At 44.5% G+C, this 18,903-nt stretch overlaps 1 protein-coding gene across 2 annotated transcripts in view; it reads right to left on the bottom strand.

Moving 5' to 3' along the window:
* The window catches only part of LOC147615237 (uncharacterized), a 75,382-nt gene extending 56,760 nt beyond the window's left edge, over positions 1–18,622 (bottom strand). The window contains exons 1-2 of one of the 2 annotated variants that reach the window (XM_086779293.1): positions 8,278–8,324; positions 8,050–8,143 (exon numbers count right to left, since the gene is read on the bottom strand). In XM_086779293.1, coding sequence (XP_086635419.1) covers positions 8,050–8,143; positions 8,278–8,309 — 126 coding nt within the window. In that variant the 5' untranslated portion in view covers positions 8,310–8,324. Of the gene's footprint in view, positions 1–8,049; positions 8,144–8,277; positions 8,325–18,361 lie in introns of those variants that run through there. The other variant, XM_086779294.1, reaches the window with a different exon arrangement.
* Between the last annotated feature and the right edge of the window lie 281 nt (positions 18,623–18,903).

Here is an 18,903-nt window from a genome sequence, read left to right as displayed (position 1 = left end):
GAAAAAAGTAAGGAAATGATTTTGCACAGTACAGTAATGGTGGTAACCACTCTGCCTATTTTGACTAAATCCAAGCAAGCAAAAATCTGTAAAAATGCATACCCCATTCCTGACAGTTGGGACAAGATTAGTGTACAATTGAGCCCATGTATGTACATTTGACAAAATTTGTGTATATTCAGCCAATTTAAAAATTGAAATGTGAAACCCTGCAGTGATCAAGTAATTTTGTCTCACCTTGGGGAAGCGAATCAGCTGGCATACGTCTTGCTGCTTCTCAATAGCCGTAACTCTTGCCCCAACTTAGCAACCATTGGAGGCTTTCTAGTGCGCACCCTCATAGGCTACCTATGGTGCCAGGTAGGCATCAACATCTCCTGAAGTAGCATATGGCCCCCCTTCTCTTGAGCATCGACCGGAAGTTTCTACACTAGAGCACTGCAAGGCTCTCATTGGCAGGCTGGGTTGTGGTGGCCCCGATAATGTTCTACTAGTCACCATGTGGTACATCATCTTATGCTATCTTACATCAACCAAGTTTCAATGGCTCATCCAAAACTTCTCAGGGTGGCCTTACCACCCAGGCCAAGGTGCCCTAGAACGTCATCATTCAGCCTCCCCACAAGAGCAGGCTAGGCATCATTGACCAAAAGGTACAGAGCAAGACACTTCTCAGTAAGTTCATTGTCCGCGGTCTCCAACCCAAGGAGGAGGCGTGGAAGGATTTTCTTATAGCCCACATCACTGACCCCAACCCCAACCCCACCCGCACAACACCTTGGCTTTCCAGCACTCAATAGATCTTCATCAAGTCCCCTGACCACAAGTTTGAAAACTCACAAGCCTTCTTTGAGCTTGGGATTCTCCTCCCACCACAGATGAGGAGCACTTGCAGCAATCCTATGTTTGAACACCTCATCCACCTTTTCACTGGGCATCGGCTTGGCTCCCACACATTCCCAAGGGCCGTCTAGGATCGAGTCGCTTAGATCTTGGGCTTTAGTTCTCCTCGCTTCCCCCAATGGCACAAATAGAGCACAAACACAAGCTCTGGGTGGGTTGCACCCCTCACAAACACTCATTGACAGGAAATGGTGCAGCAGCAAGCCCATTTGCAGTCAATCCTGCAGCAACTCTATCCTCGCAGTGGTGGAACTTGCATCCAAGCAATCTACGAGGCGATTCGGTGACTTATTGTTTCTACCTTCTCTAGTCGATTTGCAGCATAGTTTATGTTCATGTTTTTGAAGCATACAGTTTGCTGTAATTTTCGTCTAGTTCCAGCACTCTTTTGGAGCACTTAATGGTGTCTAATCTCTCCTCAAATCAGAGGTTTAGCTGCTCCAATACTAGGTCTAACATACAAACAAGAGTTTGTGATGATTACATAGCATTTTCAGCTCTATTTGGTGTGTGTGTTGAAGATTTCTAGTGCTACTTTCCTCTTGGCTACACTTGAGTTGGTGTGCTTTTGATCATCACTTATGGGCTGAGATATGTCTATGAGTTTAATGGTATGTCATCTTTGATACATGCATGATTAAATTTATCTTCGATAATATATATGCTTCATAAGTGCTGTAGATTTCTCCCAAATCTATGTGATTGCTAAGGCATAGACATGTAAGACCTGTTAGCGCTCATTTATGGTGCCCATTTGGTCCCTTTTGCATGGCCCTTGATTGTGGGCTGGCCTCCCCTATTTTACATATTTTTCTGGGATTTTTCCCAGCCTGTTTGGTATTTTCCCAGTTGGCCAGCTCCTCTGCTCCAGTTGGCCAGCTTATTGAGCTCCAATCGGCCAGCCCTCCTCACCTATAAATAGGTGGGGGTGGCCTCTCCCTATTCATTCAGTCTTGTACATATTTTGCTCCCTCACTTATGAGACTTGTAGTGTCTCTTGCTTGGGACTGTTTTGCTTCAGTATATTCAGCATAGTTTTCTCCATATCTCTCTCTCTCTCTTGCACTCTGTTCAGCACATTCTAGTGCCACTCTGCTTCCGCTTTGTGCACTCTTTCATGGTATCATCGCTCCCGGTTCAGCAACCTCTTTGCTGCCCCAGATTCAGCACTGTTTTCAGCACCTCCTCCTCTGTGTTTTCCTTCAGATCTGCAGCTCTTTCATGCTGCGTTTTCTGGACCTGGTCACTTTGACTCTGCGTTTTTCTCTCAGATTTGCAGCTTCCTTTGCTGCGTTTTTCTCTCAGATCTGCAGCTTCCTTTGTTGCGTTTTCTGGACTGAACCTGCTGGTTGCTGCACCCTTCAGTTTGGCTGCATCAACACAGCCGTCTGGTACTGTTTGACCAGTTTTCTTCTCTTCCACGTGGAGTTTGGGACATAGGCGGCCTGTTTTCTTCAGGACAGCAGGTTCCTTCGCTGCGTTTTTCCTCTCCCATGGGTTTGCTCCTTTGCAGAGGGGGTCTTTGGTGTTGCAGGCTTTGGTGGCACTCTTGGTACCTGTGGAGGACACTTCTTCTTCAGAGATTGTGCGTTTTTTCTTGAGGAGAGCCTAAGCTACTGTCCTTGTTGTTGCCTTTCCCTCTTGCACCCTCTTACAGCATATTATCGGGTGCTGTCCAGCCTCTTAGGGCTGCGTTTTGGTGGGAGGAAAGACCCTATATCAGCGTTTTCTAATTTGGACAGTTTTATTTTATGAGGGTTGGTCCTATTGATTGGATCAATGATGACAGCTTCATATTTGGCTCCCGTACCACTCTCTTGTTATTTCCTAGATGAGGCAGACAAGTTGGATAGTGGTAACTTTCAGTCATGGAAGTTGCAGGTTACTTCTATTCTTAGGGAGTATGGTTTGATGGAGTTTCTCTCATACAAGAATCGGTGCTTGCCGGACCTTGCCTCTGCAAAGGATGTGTCGGTGGAGGAAGACTGATGGACAGATCTATGGCTTTCTCCTCCTGAATTGTCAGGATTCAGTTCTTCAACACTTCATCTATGCTCCTGATGATGCTTCTACCTTCTATGTGTGGCAGTTACTCTGCGACCTGTATGGTGATGCCAGTGATCGACAGATGGTTTCTACTTCTGGGTGCTATGCAGCCAGTGATCTTGTGGATACTTCTTTTGGAGATGTTCCTGCAGCGAAGGATATTGGACCAGTTTTGCTCATTGCATTTGAGGAGTTTGTTTCTCCTGTTGCCTTGCCTTCAGTTTCTTTGCATACTTCTCCCTGCCAGGATGATATATCTGGTAATGTTTTTGAGGATGACAGTGGGCTATCTTTGCTCACAACTTCTGAGGGGGATTTTTCTCCTATTGCTTCGCCTCCGATTCTTTCTTTGTCAACCAGTGACCAGGATGTGTTGCTAGTCCCTTTGCCTTCTATAGAGGAGCCTGCTTCAACGCTGTGTTATGCTATTGAGGAGGCTACTACTACTTCTTTTACCACTACAGTGACTGTTCCTACTTACCTTACTCTGTGTGAGGATTTTGGATTGTGGTCAGGTGTGTCCGTGATCGTGCCTAGGGCACAGTGGTACTTCCAGGGATTGAAGGATTGGGATTTGGATTTGGTTGGGCCTGTGGAGTCCCGACATCAGTTTTCAGAGGGGGCAGTTGAGTTCTTACATCTGGCGATGCCGACCTTCGAGGAGGGTGCTATTATACAGCATTTGGCTACTCTTGGTACAGAGTTGGAGCAGATGGACTCTTTCTTTTGAGGGTATTATCTTCTTGGAGAGCTACAGGCTTCTAGGGATTCCTGTGACACTGTGTTTATATTTGGGTTTGGCACCGATATTTGGAGCAACACGACGCAACCTTCATGGTTGTTTTCTTCTAGAAGAGCAGTGTACCTTGCAGCTTATTCTGTTGCTATTGTAGCTGAGTTGTTGTGGAGATTGCTTGTGGAGCTTTCCTGGTACCTGTTGTTGCTGCTTTCTTTTGTCTTTGACAGAGGACGACTTCTTCGACTTCTCGGAGTATGTTCAGCATCTGGTGCTAAGAGGGGGTGTTAGCACATTCATCCCCAGTTTCTGCTCATTTATGGTGCCCATTTGGTCCCTTTTGCATGGCCCTTGATTGTGGGCTGGCCACCCCTATTTTACATATTTTTTGGGATTTTTCCCGGCCTATTTGGTATTTTCCCAGTCAACCAACTCCTCTGCTCCAGTCGACCAGCTTATTGAGCTCCAGTCGGCCAGCCCTCCTCACCTATAAATAGGTGGGGCTGGCCTCTCCCTATTCATTCAGTCTTGTACATATTTTGCTCCCTCACTTATGAGACTTGTAGTGTCTCTTGCTTGGGATTGTTTTGCTTCTGCGTGCGAGCTTGACCCTGGTATGCTTGAGTTCCGACCATATGCGACCAATCAGGTCATATAGGTGGAAGCGTGCACTATCCATGTTCTAGTCCACTGCGTGGACCCACCATGACCAATGGCCACTCACCAGTAGCCAGCTCCTATGCACGAATCTATCCAAATGAATGGATTTTCTTGCTTATCTAAATTCAAAGGAAAACATAAAAAACATAGAAGAAAGTATAATTATTACAAAGAATACAAAGAATTCTTTCTTTCATTTTGCATTGAGTCATGACAGCCCTCTGGCTTTCATTCCATTGTCCTTAGCTGAAAAGCTTCTTCGTATGGTTGAAGAATCCTTAGATAAGATTGCATGAACTTTTCATCTACCCATTTTGCATCTATTGAGGGTAGATCTATGAATTTCAGCAAAAACTTCCGAGTCACAAGGCCACTTCTGGTGGTCTGGTCCTTGTGAAACAATATCTGTTCTGGTTCTAGCACCTATTTAGTTTCTTCCACCAAAGGTGGATCTTCAATGATGGGTTCTTCTGGTTCTGGTCAAACATAAGGCTTTAGTAAACTTACATGAAAAGCATTATGTATCTTCCAATGAGGTGGAAGATCAACCCTGTAAGATATTTCATTGATCTTATCAATAACTTTGAATGGCCCATAATATCTATTGGACAAATTTGGAAAAGATGAAGTTTGGTCGGTTCCCTGCTTCAGATGGCATTTCAGCAAAATATAGTTGCCCTTCTCGAAGACCAAATGCCTTCGACGCTTGTCAGCTTGCTTCTTTTGTCGCTCTTGAGCCGACCTGATTGTGAAGTGGACTTGATTCATTGCTGTTTTCAAATCTAAAGCAAACTCATCAGCAACAAAAATCTCAGTATATTCAGCATAGTTTTCTCCATATCTCTCTCTCTCTTGCACTCTCTGTTCAGCACATTCTAGTGCCACTCTGCTTCCGCTCTGTGCACTCTTTCAAGACCCCTCTCGAAGGATCGCCCAAATCTATGTGATTGCTAAGGTGTAGACATGTAAGACTACTCCTGAAGGATCACACCTAATAACAAGCTAAACACAAGGTTAGAACAACATAGAAGGGTGCATGCAAACTTACCTCCCAGCTGTAGATTCCATCTGGAATCTCCCTCGAGAGACAGGGACTAAGATTCCACTCCCCACAAACCAAGCCAATCAACCCTAGCATCCCATAACACTAGAGCCTATCCTAAGGAACCCTCGGCAAGACCACATGTGAATCACCATGTCCATGGCAAGAGTAAGACCGTTCTAGTCCACACACAAACCAACTATCAAGTAGAACAGTCTATGACCTCAATAACCCATTAAGTCACTTATATAGTGATTATTGCCACCATAAATAACCATCCAATCATAAATAGCCAATAACCATGATGAGCCCTCCCCACCTATAACCATGGATTATAAATAATAATGAACCATCACCACTTGTAACATGCATGCAGCCTTCCCTTAAACTTAGGTCTCTCCAACCCTACCCATATTAGGACCTAATATCAAGGATAAGCATTAAGTACATAACATACTTGTCCTCCTCAGACCTTTCCCCTCTAGGAAACAAAGTCAAGGAACCTCCGCTCTAAACTAGCAACTGTCTCCCAAGTTGAGTCCTCCTCTATGTGATTACTAAGGTGTAGACATGTAAGACCCTCCCGAAGGATCACCCAAATCTATTTGATTGCTAACGCATAGACATGTAAGACCTCTCCCAAAGGATCACCGCATAACAAGCTAAACACACAAGGTTAGAACAACATCGAAGGATGTAAGAAAACTTACCTCCCAACCATAGATTCCATCTGGAATCTTCCCTGAGCCAGAAGCTAAGGTTCCACTCGCCACAAGCCAAGCCAGTCTTAACATCCCATAACACCAAAGCCTATCCTAAGAGACCCTCAGCAATACCTATAAGAATATAGCACAACAAAAAGATAGATAGTAAAACAAAGTACAATAGACAATGCAATAGATAGAGAATTTAAAAATTCTAAGAAAGGTACAATGTGATGGTGATGTCCACCTGTGCGCTCTCAAGTAGAGCTTAGATAGCGATCTAGACACTCTGGATGGAGGAAGTACTAAGTGTAGAGGGTGTGGATACCTTAGCTTGTGATAACTATGTCCATATATAGTGTTGTAAGTGGTGTGGTAGACGCGTATACAACGTGGTCGGTTACGTTGTACGGACGCAATCACCGCCCGCATATCAAGAACGCCAACCGTCCACCGCCCACTAATAATGAACTTAGGTATCCTAAGAAATATTCCAAGAATATTCTCCATGCATTCAGGCCTCAACTAACGCTTACACTCTTGACCAGCTCCTAACCATCAATGGTCACAATAAAGACCCCATCGGCGTCTAAGCCGGGGTTCCCACCAAACACGTGCACGCATGGCTTCTCCACATAATGGGGGCCTTTACAAATGTGCACCAAACATAGATGTGAGATACATGCTGAAAGGCAGCTTTGAGTATATACTGACACCCCCCCTCAATGTCTACCTAAAGACAAATTATATTCTTGGCCCAACGCCAAGTCAATGAAGATACCTAGTAAGCTGATCCTTCCCAAGAGCCTTGATAAAGATGTCGACGCAGTTCTGGTCCGTAGAATAGTACTCCAGCTCCACTCTCTCATCCTCAATCAGCTCTCGCACATAATGATAATGAATTTGAATGTGCTTTGTTCGAGCATGAAACACAAGGTTCTTGGCAGCCATGCAAATTCCATAGTCACCAGAAATGTTTCGGGATTTTTGAGGTTTCGGGACAAAACGTTTCGTCTTTCGGCTAAGAAACGCGGAGGTCTCGTAGTTTTTTTCTACATAAAATTAAATGGTTTAGAACTTGTAGTTTGTAGAATTATTTGTAGGACTACCTAGTGCTAGCTAGGCACTTAAAATATGGTAAAAGCTTAGGTAATTGTGGTCACAATTGGGCAATTGGGGAGTTGTGGAATTGTGACTCGAGAGAAAATGGGGATTTATGAGAAATTGGGCAATTGAGAATTTAGGGAATTGGAAATATTGGGGAATTTGTGAGAAATTGGGGGAGAGAGGAAGAGGACGAGGAGGAGGAGGAGAAGGGGTGACTGCAGATCGCGTGCGAGAGAGAGAGAGAGAGAGAGAGAGAGAGAGAGAGAGAGAGGATGTTTGGGCTGCAGGTCGCGCGCCGGAGAGAGAAAGAAAGATTTTATTAACGTCTTCCAAAAGACCAAACTCGGCCTATGAGACAAATCAATGTACCTGTGTGGGGTATCCTCTGTCATCCCAACAAAATGAAAAATAGACAATTTAAAATGAGAGCCCAACATTTTTATTAAAAAAACACTTAGACAGAATTTTAAAAATAGACAATTTATTTTTTTTAGAAACAAAAAAAAAATCCTCGTTTTTGAACCGCGTTTCTGGCGTTTCGGTCGTTTCGGGATTTCGGAGTTTCTTAGTCAAGAAACGCGTTTCTATGTGACTATGCATGCAACTCGTTGCAAGGCTGTAGCCCCACTAATATGAACTCCCATGTCCACTAAAATCCTCCTCAACCATACTGCTTCACAAGAAGCAAAACAAGTTGCCTTGTACTTAGCTTCTATAGAAGAAAGTGCCACTGTAGGTTGCTTCTTACTCATCCAAGAGAAAACCGGCACCAAGAGAAAAACAATATCCAAGAAACTAATTTTCTACAATCACAATCTCTTGTCCAATCTGAATATAAGAGTGTCACCTACTGTGTAAGCAATGTCGTACTCAAGAGTACATATGATGTACCTAAGTACTCGCATCCCTTGCTTCCAATGACTCTCCCTTGGCTTGTTGAAAAACCTGCTCAAAATACCAATTATGAAGCTGATATCAAGTCTAGTGTTAGTGAGAAAAATTAAACTCCCCACCAGCTTCTTATACTTCTCGATGTCTATTAATGGTGAAAAATCTTCTGCAAAAAGCATCACATTCACCTCCATAGGTGTTGACAAAGGTTTGCAGTCATGCTATGAGAATCTCCCAAGCATGCTTCAGTTGCGTATGAAGATCTTACCTCACCCCTGCCAAACCTCAATTCCCAAACAAAAATCCATAAGACCCAAATCTCTCATCTGAAACTCGCAGCTCAGCATATCCATTGTCTGATGGATCATTTCTTCACTGTCACCTATGATGTTCAAGTCATCTACATACAAAACAACCAAAGCAATCTTGCCATACAATTTTAGAACATACAAATTAGCATCAGAAGCACTCACTTCTAGTAATCTTATTCAGAGCTAAGCAAAGTTCCTTGCTGTTCGTGGTGGCATTTTGTTTCGAGGAAACAGGTTGGCGGGTGTTCTCTCTGAGGTGATTCCGGTATCTGCAGTACTGGAGGGTCCGTGGTTGGATCTTCTTCAGACTTTTGCACACTATGAGCTACAGAGGGGGTGCTAGAATTTGTCTCTCTGTGTATTTGGGCTTTCCCTTTTTTATGGGATTTTATCTATTTTCTCCTATTTTAGGAAGTCATGAATAGTCAGCCAGCTCCCTCACTTCACTATAAAAGGGGCTTCTCATATTCACTTGTTAGTACACTAATCCAAGCACAAGTGCAAGACTCTTCTAGTTGGCTATTGCCATCGCAAAGCTTCATGATATTATAAAAGGTGATCTTGTCCACAAGCTCTCTATCTCCTTTGCTTCTTCTCTCTTGTTTTGTCTACGCTTCCGCCTTTACATACTCCAACAAAGGCGCCTATTAAAAGGCACAACAATTCAGGTCGTGGAGATATTTTAAATAGGCCAACCCCTGTAGGAACCATTGACCACAGCATAAATGAGGACTATAAAATTATTGTCTAGGATTCATTTGAGGCATCTTACATTTCACAAGGGGCTGAAGCATTCCAAGGGCCAGGACAGCCAAAGGGGATTCTAAAACCAAGGTCTTCATTCTAATAAAGCAAATACAACATCCGTGGTGGGGGCCCTAGAGAGGGTATTCGGGACCCAATACTCTCTCTCTCTCTCTCTCTCTCTCTCTCTCTCTCTCTCTCTCTGCACATATCTCTCTATCTTGTGTGTTATCTTGGTCACGAAAGATTGCTGAATTCTGTCCATTGAAGAACGGATTCTATTCATCAAGCTTGTTACAAAGAAAGATGTCTAACAATGAACACTCTTGGCAACTAGGCCAACTGGCCAACCTGTTGTCAGCCACTTCTATGGACAACAATAATACATGTTGACATCCATGTCATATGGAACACTAGGACCTACCGGGACAATTTCACTCTCTTTAGGAGAGGTTTTTCCCCCGAGCTCTTGTACATGTGAACTGGCCCTTATTTCACTTATGGGGTTCACATATTTTTGTACTTTTGCATATTATCAATAACATTGTGTTTTGTGCCTCTCCTGTACTCTCACGACTGTGGCTTTGTGTGTGTGTGTGTTGACTCTTGTACTTGGTTGCAACCCTTACTCCAACAATTGGTATTAGAGCACCGGGCTCTACCCATCTAGGGACACACATCTACAGCATCATTTTGGTGGAGTAGCTCGTTTTTCTTGTGTCGGGCACGTGTAGCTATTGGGGCTCTTTTTCCTTCATAATCTTTGAGCTTAGGTCTCTAAGCCCCCTTAGGCTCCTTACCTAGGAGCCACACCCTTCGGGTGAGCTGGGTGCAGCCAGGCCATAGCTGGTGCCATTTACAGGCCAGCACCGCTGTCTACACAGCCCGGTCCACGAAGTAAGCTACATAAAACAGCTTGCCCAACAGCCAATTAGAGAAGCCCCTTCTCAATTTTTTGATTTGGTGAACTGTGTGGCACCACCATCCGCCCGCCACTGCGAACTTGCAAGGCGAGAAATTTAACTTCAAATTTTTGACTTTTTTACATCATTGGATTCCTCTTATCTTCCTGAGTCTTCCAAGCTGAAGAACGCCAGAATTGGAGTCCATTTGCCCCTCCAAAAGACCTCTGCAAATTTTCAGCTTGTACCAAAATAGAGTTGAACAGAGCATAGGGGTGCGTGTGGGAGTCTTCTAGCTACCCATCGGTGGTATTGGCATTGAAATACGTCAACCGAGCTTGAGAAATTTCAAAAAGTAATCTCTATCCCTACTCCTTTCAATACTTTTACAGGTCTTTAGAGAGCTACTTGCAGTGTTTCACATTGCGATCGTTAGAGAGCTACTTGCAGTGTTTCGCATTGCGATCATTAGCATACATACTTGCAATATTTTGGGGGTTTTGCATCACTTGCATTCAGTTGGTTACAAAGAGTATACTTGTAGACAATATGGCTGGTAATAATGTATTTGGAATGCTTGCTACTGAAGACAAGCTTGACGGGACTAACTACCTGCTGTGGGCCTATATGATGAGGCAGCCATTGATGGCCAAAGGGCTTTGGGAAATCATTACAGGAGGAGAAGAACGCCTAGTGTCTGCAATGCAACAACCTTCTCCTACTCCTTCTACAGAAGGTGTTACAGTTGCTTTAGTCATACAAGCACCTGCACCTCCTACTGCAGATCAGAGGCGAAGGGATTCTATGTGCAGTGAAGTCCAAGAATAAGATAATGAGCTGTTGGACACACCGCGCCCATAATCCCCAACAGTGGCCTGTGAACACATCACGTCTCAAAAGCCTCGAACAATGAACTCGGAACAAATCCAGTCCATAATCTCTGCTACACCAAAGATGACCATGTCTTGCTAGATTTTTAATGCTTGGAACTCAACTTATGGTTCCCATGCACTAGCAAATGGAGCTGCTATCAGCCCCCTCTCCTATCCACAAGCCTCCTCTCGCTCAAAGCATGCATACTAGAGAAGTACACCATCTTGGTCCTCCCGGGCCGGAAGCGCCCTAGGAAGCCCTAGACGAGGTACTCGAAGTATCTGTATCACTGTCATGTGTTGTGTCTTTGCCCTTCTTTTGAGATGAAGAATTGCCCTTGGTCTTGTCCTTCTTCATGGACAAACAATCCGTAGACAGATGTCCTCTCTTCCCACATGAGAAGCAATGACTCCGACCTTTCTTCTAAACTAACTAAAGTGCCTGATCAGAACTGTTAAGAGACACCTTAATCTTACCCTGAGAAACAAGGACGGACTCTTCTTCCAAGAGAAGGAAGCTAAGGTCATCAAAATCCAACTGAGTGGTTGTGACCTGGCACCGCAAAGCTCGAGAAACCACATCATACTCAAGGGGAAGCTTGGTGAGGATGAGTGCATCCAGCTGAGTAAGAGTTTGCACGGCCGGTGAGATCTCCTTTGTGATGGTCCGCACAAGCACTGAATACGTCTTTGAATCACGATTCTCCTAGTCTTTTAATTCCGCAAGGAATTCATCCTCTTGATCTTGGGTCCACCTCCTCGAGTTCTGAAGACGCTCGGGCTTCTTCTCAGTGCCTTGAACAATCTCCCACAAACCCTTGTGGATGAACCAAATCCGCATATTCAGCTTCCAATGGGCATAGTTGGTTCCGTCCAACTTGTCATCCTTGTTCGTACAGGGGGGAGCCATATCCACAGCAACAAAGTACACAAATCTTAGCACTCCAAGACTCCTCTCAAGCACTTTCCAACGAAGCAAGGCACCAGGACCAATCAGCCCCCTCTCAAATCTGAGAGAGAGAGAGGCTGGACAGTAGAAAAACAGTCCACCAAAACTCACCGGAAACACCCAACCAGAGGGAGGGGAAGCCAAGAAGACGCAGAGATGTCAGGGCAGCTTGTCAAGTTGCACCACATGCTGCAGTCCACGCTGTAAAAAACAAAGAAAACAGCTCTTTCACTGCAATCAGACGCTAAAAAAAAGCACCAAGAAGCTTGCCAATGACGCTTGGTATGAAGCAGCAGCAGCAAGGCAGCCCGCGGAGTGAAAACGCAGATGAAGAAAAGCACCAGGAGTAGAAAAACACAGCTATGTTCAGAAAATGCAGCTATTGTTTGGATCTCCAAAAAACGCAGCAGTGGAAGGAGAAGAAATAGTCGCCTTCAGGAGCCAAAAATGCAACCCGCAGATGAAGAAAAGTAGAGTCGCCTTCAGGAGCCAGAAACGCAGCCAGCATATGAAGAAAACACAATCGCCTTGTAGAATGCAGCCGGGTACCTAAGCGATTGATACCATGTTAGAGGATGCACAAGCGGAAGCATAGACAAAACTAGAGAGAGAAGGAGCAAAGGAGATAGAGAGCTCGTGGACAAGTCACAAGATCACCTTTTATAATAGCATGAAGCTTTGCAATGGCAATAGCCAGCAAGAAGAGTGTTACACTTGTGTTTGGATTGGTTGACTGAGAAGTGAATATGAGAAGCCCCTTTTATAGTGAAGGGAGGGAGCTGGCCGACTGTTTACGACTTTCTAAAATAGGAGAAAATAGATAAAATCCCATAAAATAGGGAAAGCCCAAATACACAGAGATGCACAAATTCTGACAGCCTCTTTGTCCATGATCTGGCCGCCTTTTGCTGGGCTGTCCAGCCTGTGCATGGCTGCCCATGGGCTAGCCCACAGTCTGGCCAAGCCATGAGGGCTGGCCAACTGGGTTGCCTAGGCCATAGGGCTGGCAGACACGCTGGCTGCCTTGCTGTCCACGCCCCTCTAGGCCAGGCCCACAGCATGCCCAGTCCAATGGGACTGTTGGGCATTGGCCATGGGTCACCGTGGCCAAAGCCCTACCCCATTCTCAGTCAAGGGTATCAAACCCTGTTCTCGGGTGGCCCTTAGGGCTGCCCCCTTCTACATGCAACTACATGCTTCCTGCTCAGATGCCTAGTATCTCGCTATGAGCTGAACACTCGGAACCCGTCATCATTCCAGAGGGTGATTCTATTGGAGAATGCACATGCAGAAGCATAAACAAGACGAGAGAGAGTAGAGAGAGCTTGTGGACAAGATCACCTTTTATATTACCTTGAAGCTTTACAATGGTAATTGGCCAGCAAGAGATGTTGAACTTGTGCAAGGGATTTGATGATTGAAGTGAGAAATGGGGGAACTCCTTATATAGTGCATGCATGACCTGGCCGACTGCAAAAAAGCAGGCCGACCAGCTCACGACCTACTAAATCAAGGAGAAATAATGCCCTAAAATAGGTAAAATAGGTACAACCCCAAATACACTGAGATGCATAAATTCTAACACCCCCTCTGCAGTTGATAGTGTGCAAGAGTCGGAAGAAGAGAAGCCGATGAAGATGCAACCATGGACCCTCCAGCACCACGAATACTGGAATCACCTCGAAGAAAGCACCCACCAACCTGTTTCCTCCAAACAAAATGCCACCACGAACAGCAAGAAACTTTGCTTGGCCACAAATTCCCACACAAGTGTGCAGTGAACTCCAAGAATAGATGATGAGCTGCTATAGAGTTTTGAGGACGCTCGGGCTTCCTCTCAGTGCCTTGAACAATATCCCACAAACCCTTGTGGATGAACCAGATCAGCATTTGAAGCTTCCAATGGGCATAGTTGGGTCCTTTCAACTTGTCATCCTTGTTCGTACAGGAGGGAGCCATATCCACAGCAACAAGAAACACAGATCTCAGCTCTCAGACTTCTCTCAAGTGCTTTCCAACGAAGCGAGGCTGCAGAACCAATCAGCCCCCTCTCAAACCTAAGAGAGAAGGAGGCTGGACAGCAGCAAAACAGTCCAAGAAACCACCGAGAACCTCCTACCGGAAGGGCAGGGACTCGTGGAGGAAGAAGGAGATGAACAGCCACTTGTCTGGCAAGTCCACATGCAAGAAACTCACCAACAACTGATGCCGGAGCAAAAAACACAACCAAAAACTCCAACGCTTGCCTTTGTAGAAGAAAACACAGCCAAGAACCTGGCCGGCTTGCCTCTGTAGGAGAAAACGCAGCCAAGAAACTGGCCGGCAGCAAGAAGAGGGCTGGCTGGACCAGAAAATGCAGCAAATTATGAAAATGCAGCCACTGTTTGGGACTGATCTGCAGCCAGGAGGAGCTAGGCCAGAAAACGCAAGGCAGAGATGAGAAGGCGGGCAGATTTGCAGAAGATGGAGCAGCCTGAACCTAAACAAGTGATACCATGTTGGAAAATGCACAAGCGGAAGCATAAACAAGACCAGAGAGAGTAGAGAGAGCTTGTGAACAAGATCACCTTTTATATTAGCTTGAAGCTTTACAATGGTAATTGGCTAGCAAGAGATGTTGAACTTGTGCAAGGGATTGGATGATTGAAGTGAGAAATGGGAGAACTCCTTATATAGTGCATGCATGACCTGGCCGACTGCACTAAAGCAGGCCAACCAGCTCACGACCTACCAGCGTCACCACGAAACGTTTCAAGTCCGAAACGTTTCACTCTATGAGACATGCACCATTTGAAACGCCGGACCGAAATGCCTATCTATCTATATATATATCTATATATATAAAGTCAAGAGAGAGATATGCTAGGTCTACTATTTGTTAGTATAAAAATCTCAAAATTACTCACATAATACATTACCACGAGTGATAACATAAGTATAAAAGACATCTCTACTATCAATATTTAAACTTCAAATCTCAAAGTTCCGAAACTTTGGACGTTTCACTTTGAAGGTTTTAGTGGGGCGTTTCATTGAAATGTTGAAACGTTTCATGCGTTTCAAAGGTTTCACGTTTCAAGCTACCTAAAACGTGTTTCACGGTGACCATGCAACATACTAGATCAAGGAGAAATACAATAAATGCCCTAAAATAGGTAGAATAGGTACAACCCCAAATACACTGAGATGCATAAATTCTAACAGATTCACAGTATAGAGTCCAGACTGGTGTTGCTTCATGTGCGGGACTTGCACACCTGACCAAGACCATGTACAGGAATTGTACACTTGACCCTGGACACTTAGAGTGGAACCCTAGCTGACTCGTCGGACTGGGGCTCACAGGGGACCAATTTCCACTCCAGGCCCTACAACTACTATGCAGGTATGTCCACGTGGCATCCAAGTGCGGGATAAACGTGACATCCCCTTCTGCTTAACTTGACGGAAGCTGCATAGCCTCTAGATAGTCTCTCAATAAAGCCGGATAGTCGTCGAAAAATTCTTTGTCAAGCCAAACCGCTTCGTGCGTCTCTCGGTCTTGAAACTTTGTGAGGAATTGTCTGTCTTCGGCTAGAACCGTTGCTTGAAGCGCTACAGAAGGATCTACTCGGGAACCATCACTTCAACTTCGTCGTTCTGCTTCATCTTTAATCTTTGAAGGAATTGGACCTACATATGGTTTGAGCCGACTGACATGGAACACATCGTGCATGGTCTGGCTTGGAACTTCATCGACACCTCGTTGATCTTTTTCTGGATAGGAAATGCTTTGAAGCTTCTGAAAGATAACTTTGGCAAGAAGTACAAGCTATCTATTTTGAAGATCTTGAGCTTGAGGAGGAGTGTTAAAGAAAAACAAGCTCAAGATGATCAAGGAGATCAAGACGAAGCTGACAGAACAAATGACATCAAAATCAGACAAATTTAGCTAGTGATAGACTAGATCATGTGAACATAGTCTTAGGAAATTAGGCATTATTAAAGATTATAGCTTCTTAAAAGCCCTTTTAGGTCTTTAGTAGACATTAATAAAATCTTTCCTTTTTCTTTTCTCCCAACAATCCAAATCAAGGATTGAACCAAGACCTTGCTCCCAATCCGTTCAACAATAATTAGACTCTAATGCTCTTCTGGTTGGAGTCCCCTCCCTTCCACTAGAACTCGCCCTAGTTACCAAGAGGCCCTTGTGTTTATTTATGTGGAAGCTTTTCCCGGCAGAGATGCAAAAAGCAATCAATCTCACATCAAGTTCCGTTTGGGAAAATTCCCAATCAGCTCTAGGTACAGCTGAAGTTTAGCATCCAGCTTTTTCTTCTAGTCTTGATCTCCTCTCTTCCACCTGAATCTACGCTCATGCAAATTTAGCTCAACATGAAAGTTTTTGATGGAAATTTTCGACATAGGCAAAAAAGTACGCATAAAAAAAGCACTTCACACACCATCTTTCTCTAAGACCATGGCCCGTAGAAATGTATTTTTAGTTAAAGCACGTCTTTACATAAATTCAAGAGTTTGGCTCTGAAACCAATGTTAGGACTGCGTGCATACTTGGACCAACAATGATGACTGTGATAGATTGTGGCTAGTAACTCTCCTCCAAGCCATAAATTTCCTCCTGCAACCACCCCTAAGCCTAAGGTCTCGATTTCCCCCAGGTAAAGTTCATGCCTAATAGCATGAACGTGTTTCTCATATTACATTGTCCCTGAGATAGCCTCACACCTAATAGCATGAACCTATGTCTCATACCACAAACCCACTCCAAACCTTGAGGCTCCACGCTTCGACAAATGCCTCTACCCATGGATCCATTCCTCAACCTCTAATAACTAAGCCCTAAGATCACTACTAGACCTGCCTCAACTATCATAAGCTCTCAACACATTATTAGGTGTTTCGCTTATAATTAGCCCCTCGCTTACTTTTACTTGACCCTAAGCAATCCAAACTGCATTCTTGCTAGCTCTGGCAACCCGCCCAAGGTTCTACCAAACCCTAAGCCTGCCTAGACCCTAACCCTGATCTGGGGTTAGCTTTTTAATCCTAGCCCTCAACCTAGTCGATTTGGATTAGCCACTCCTTTAACCTTGGGTTATCCCAGGTTAACACCGGTCCCTATCTCAATTAGGGATGTAACAGAAGGAATAAAGATCCATTTCATTGGGCACCGTAGGGTGGGCTATGGAGGTAGGTTTGGCGATCTTGTACTAGGACGACGAGTCACAAGTGACAAATCGGGTAATGGGGCCTGCGTGACCATAATACCTGCCGTAGTTGTTCAGTAAATCCATGGACCCCTTTAACCTCTGTTCATCCTCAATCTAATGGGCAGGCAGAGAGGTTTTGGAGGATATGTTTCATGCATACGTCTCTAAGAGACCATCGGATTGAGAGAAGTACATCTCAATGGTCAAGTTTGCCGATAACAGTGCTAAGCTTGTAGGTACTACTAACAGTCCATTATGCTAATGTACGAATACCAACCTATATCTCCAATAATAGTTGGACTTAAGGGTATTCAAATATGCAAGTAATGCTAGTCGGAGCACGAGAGGCTATCAAAAGTGCACAAGATTGTGCACAATTTTATGCTGATAGGCAACGTTCACCGAGGGAGTTCACCAAGGGAATGCTAGTTTATTTGAGAGTGCCCAAGAGTTCAAAGAAGCTACATACGGGGAAGGTTGGGAAGTTATCCCCTAGGTGCTGTGGATAGGCAACGTTCACCAAGGGAATGCTATTTTATTTGAGAGTGCCCAAGAGTTCAAAGACGCTACATACAGGGAAGGTTGGGAAGTTATCCCCTAGGTATTGTGGACCTTACAAGATCTTGAAAAAGATAGGTGAGGTTGCTTATAGACTAGAGTTGCCTCCAAACATCCAGTCTTTCATGTCAGTCAACTGAAAGAGATGCTGGGAGCTAAGGTATGAGATATAGTTTTGCAGATGCACCACTGAGGATCTGGCTTGGACCAAGAGAGCAGACATGTTCATGCCAAGCACATGGCAAGTACGTAGGTTGGAGTGTCGAAGGCTACCAACAAGCTTCGGTGGTATGGAACGCTGGAGTTAGACACGATGGAATTGCGTACGAAGCCCTAGCCTCGGCTTGGGGGAGACTGGCAGTGGATGTTGGCATGGTTGTGAGTTAGCTTGCTAATCCCTAATCTTGAAACCCCTAACCCCGCTAGATTAGATCCCTAATCAGTAGATTAGTGTCCCCAAAAAGTAGGATTATTAAGGTTTTGTTTAACTTCAATCATGAAAAGATCAGGTATTACCTTCCATTAAGTAGGATTACAAGATCAGGTTAAAACTTTGCCAAAAATAAGGATTAGGTTTGTTTCACTAGAATTATGTTAAACCTTCCGAGACAATGAGTCAATTAACTTAAACTTTCCCAGAAAGTGAGTCAATTAGGTTAAACGTTCCCAGAGCAGATGAAGGCAACTAAATTGTGTGTTAATACATATGAACGATGGCGGACTTACGGCAAGGGCAGCCATGAAGGTTGCGACGAAGGGCCAGACGGAGGACCTTCTCTTGTTCTGCTGGTCCCATTCTTCGTTACCATAGCCGTCCCACTCCTCTCGGCCTGGCATCACAGCTGAAGATCAAAGAAATGGCGATGGCGGTGATGATAGCGTTGAACGGGCCACCAGGCCATGCAATGCTTCCCCTGTCGACACCACGCTTTTGATTTTTGTGCTTCTTTCTAGTAGTGTGGTTCAAGTTCTAATTTAAATTGTCTATTTTTTGGTTCTAAAACTATGATTCAATAAATAATCATAGTTCACATTCAAATGAAACGTAGATGTATATGTATAAAACGTATATGTAGATGTGCCAAGTGACACATTAACAGGCGAGCTTCCCATGGGGAGGTTAATTGGCCCATGAGGCTAATTGTGCCAAATCGGCACAATTGGGATTTTACTTTGAACCTTGGCCAGCCATTTCCCTAACTATGCCAAATCGGCACAGTTAGGATTTTACTCTTAAACTAGACCAGCCATTTCCCAAACTGTGGCAA

This window comes from Cibotium barometz, chromosome 40 (assembly GCF_041138505.1).
Source record: "Cibotium barometz isolate CiBa-2024 chromosome 40, ASM4113850v1, whole genome shotgun sequence".
NCBI lineage: Eukaryota > Viridiplantae > Streptophyta > Polypodiopsida > Cyatheales > Cibotiaceae > Cibotium > Cibotium barometz.
The sequence above is the reverse complement of the archived record's forward strand: the minus strand, read 5'-3'. Positions and strand labels throughout refer to the sequence as shown.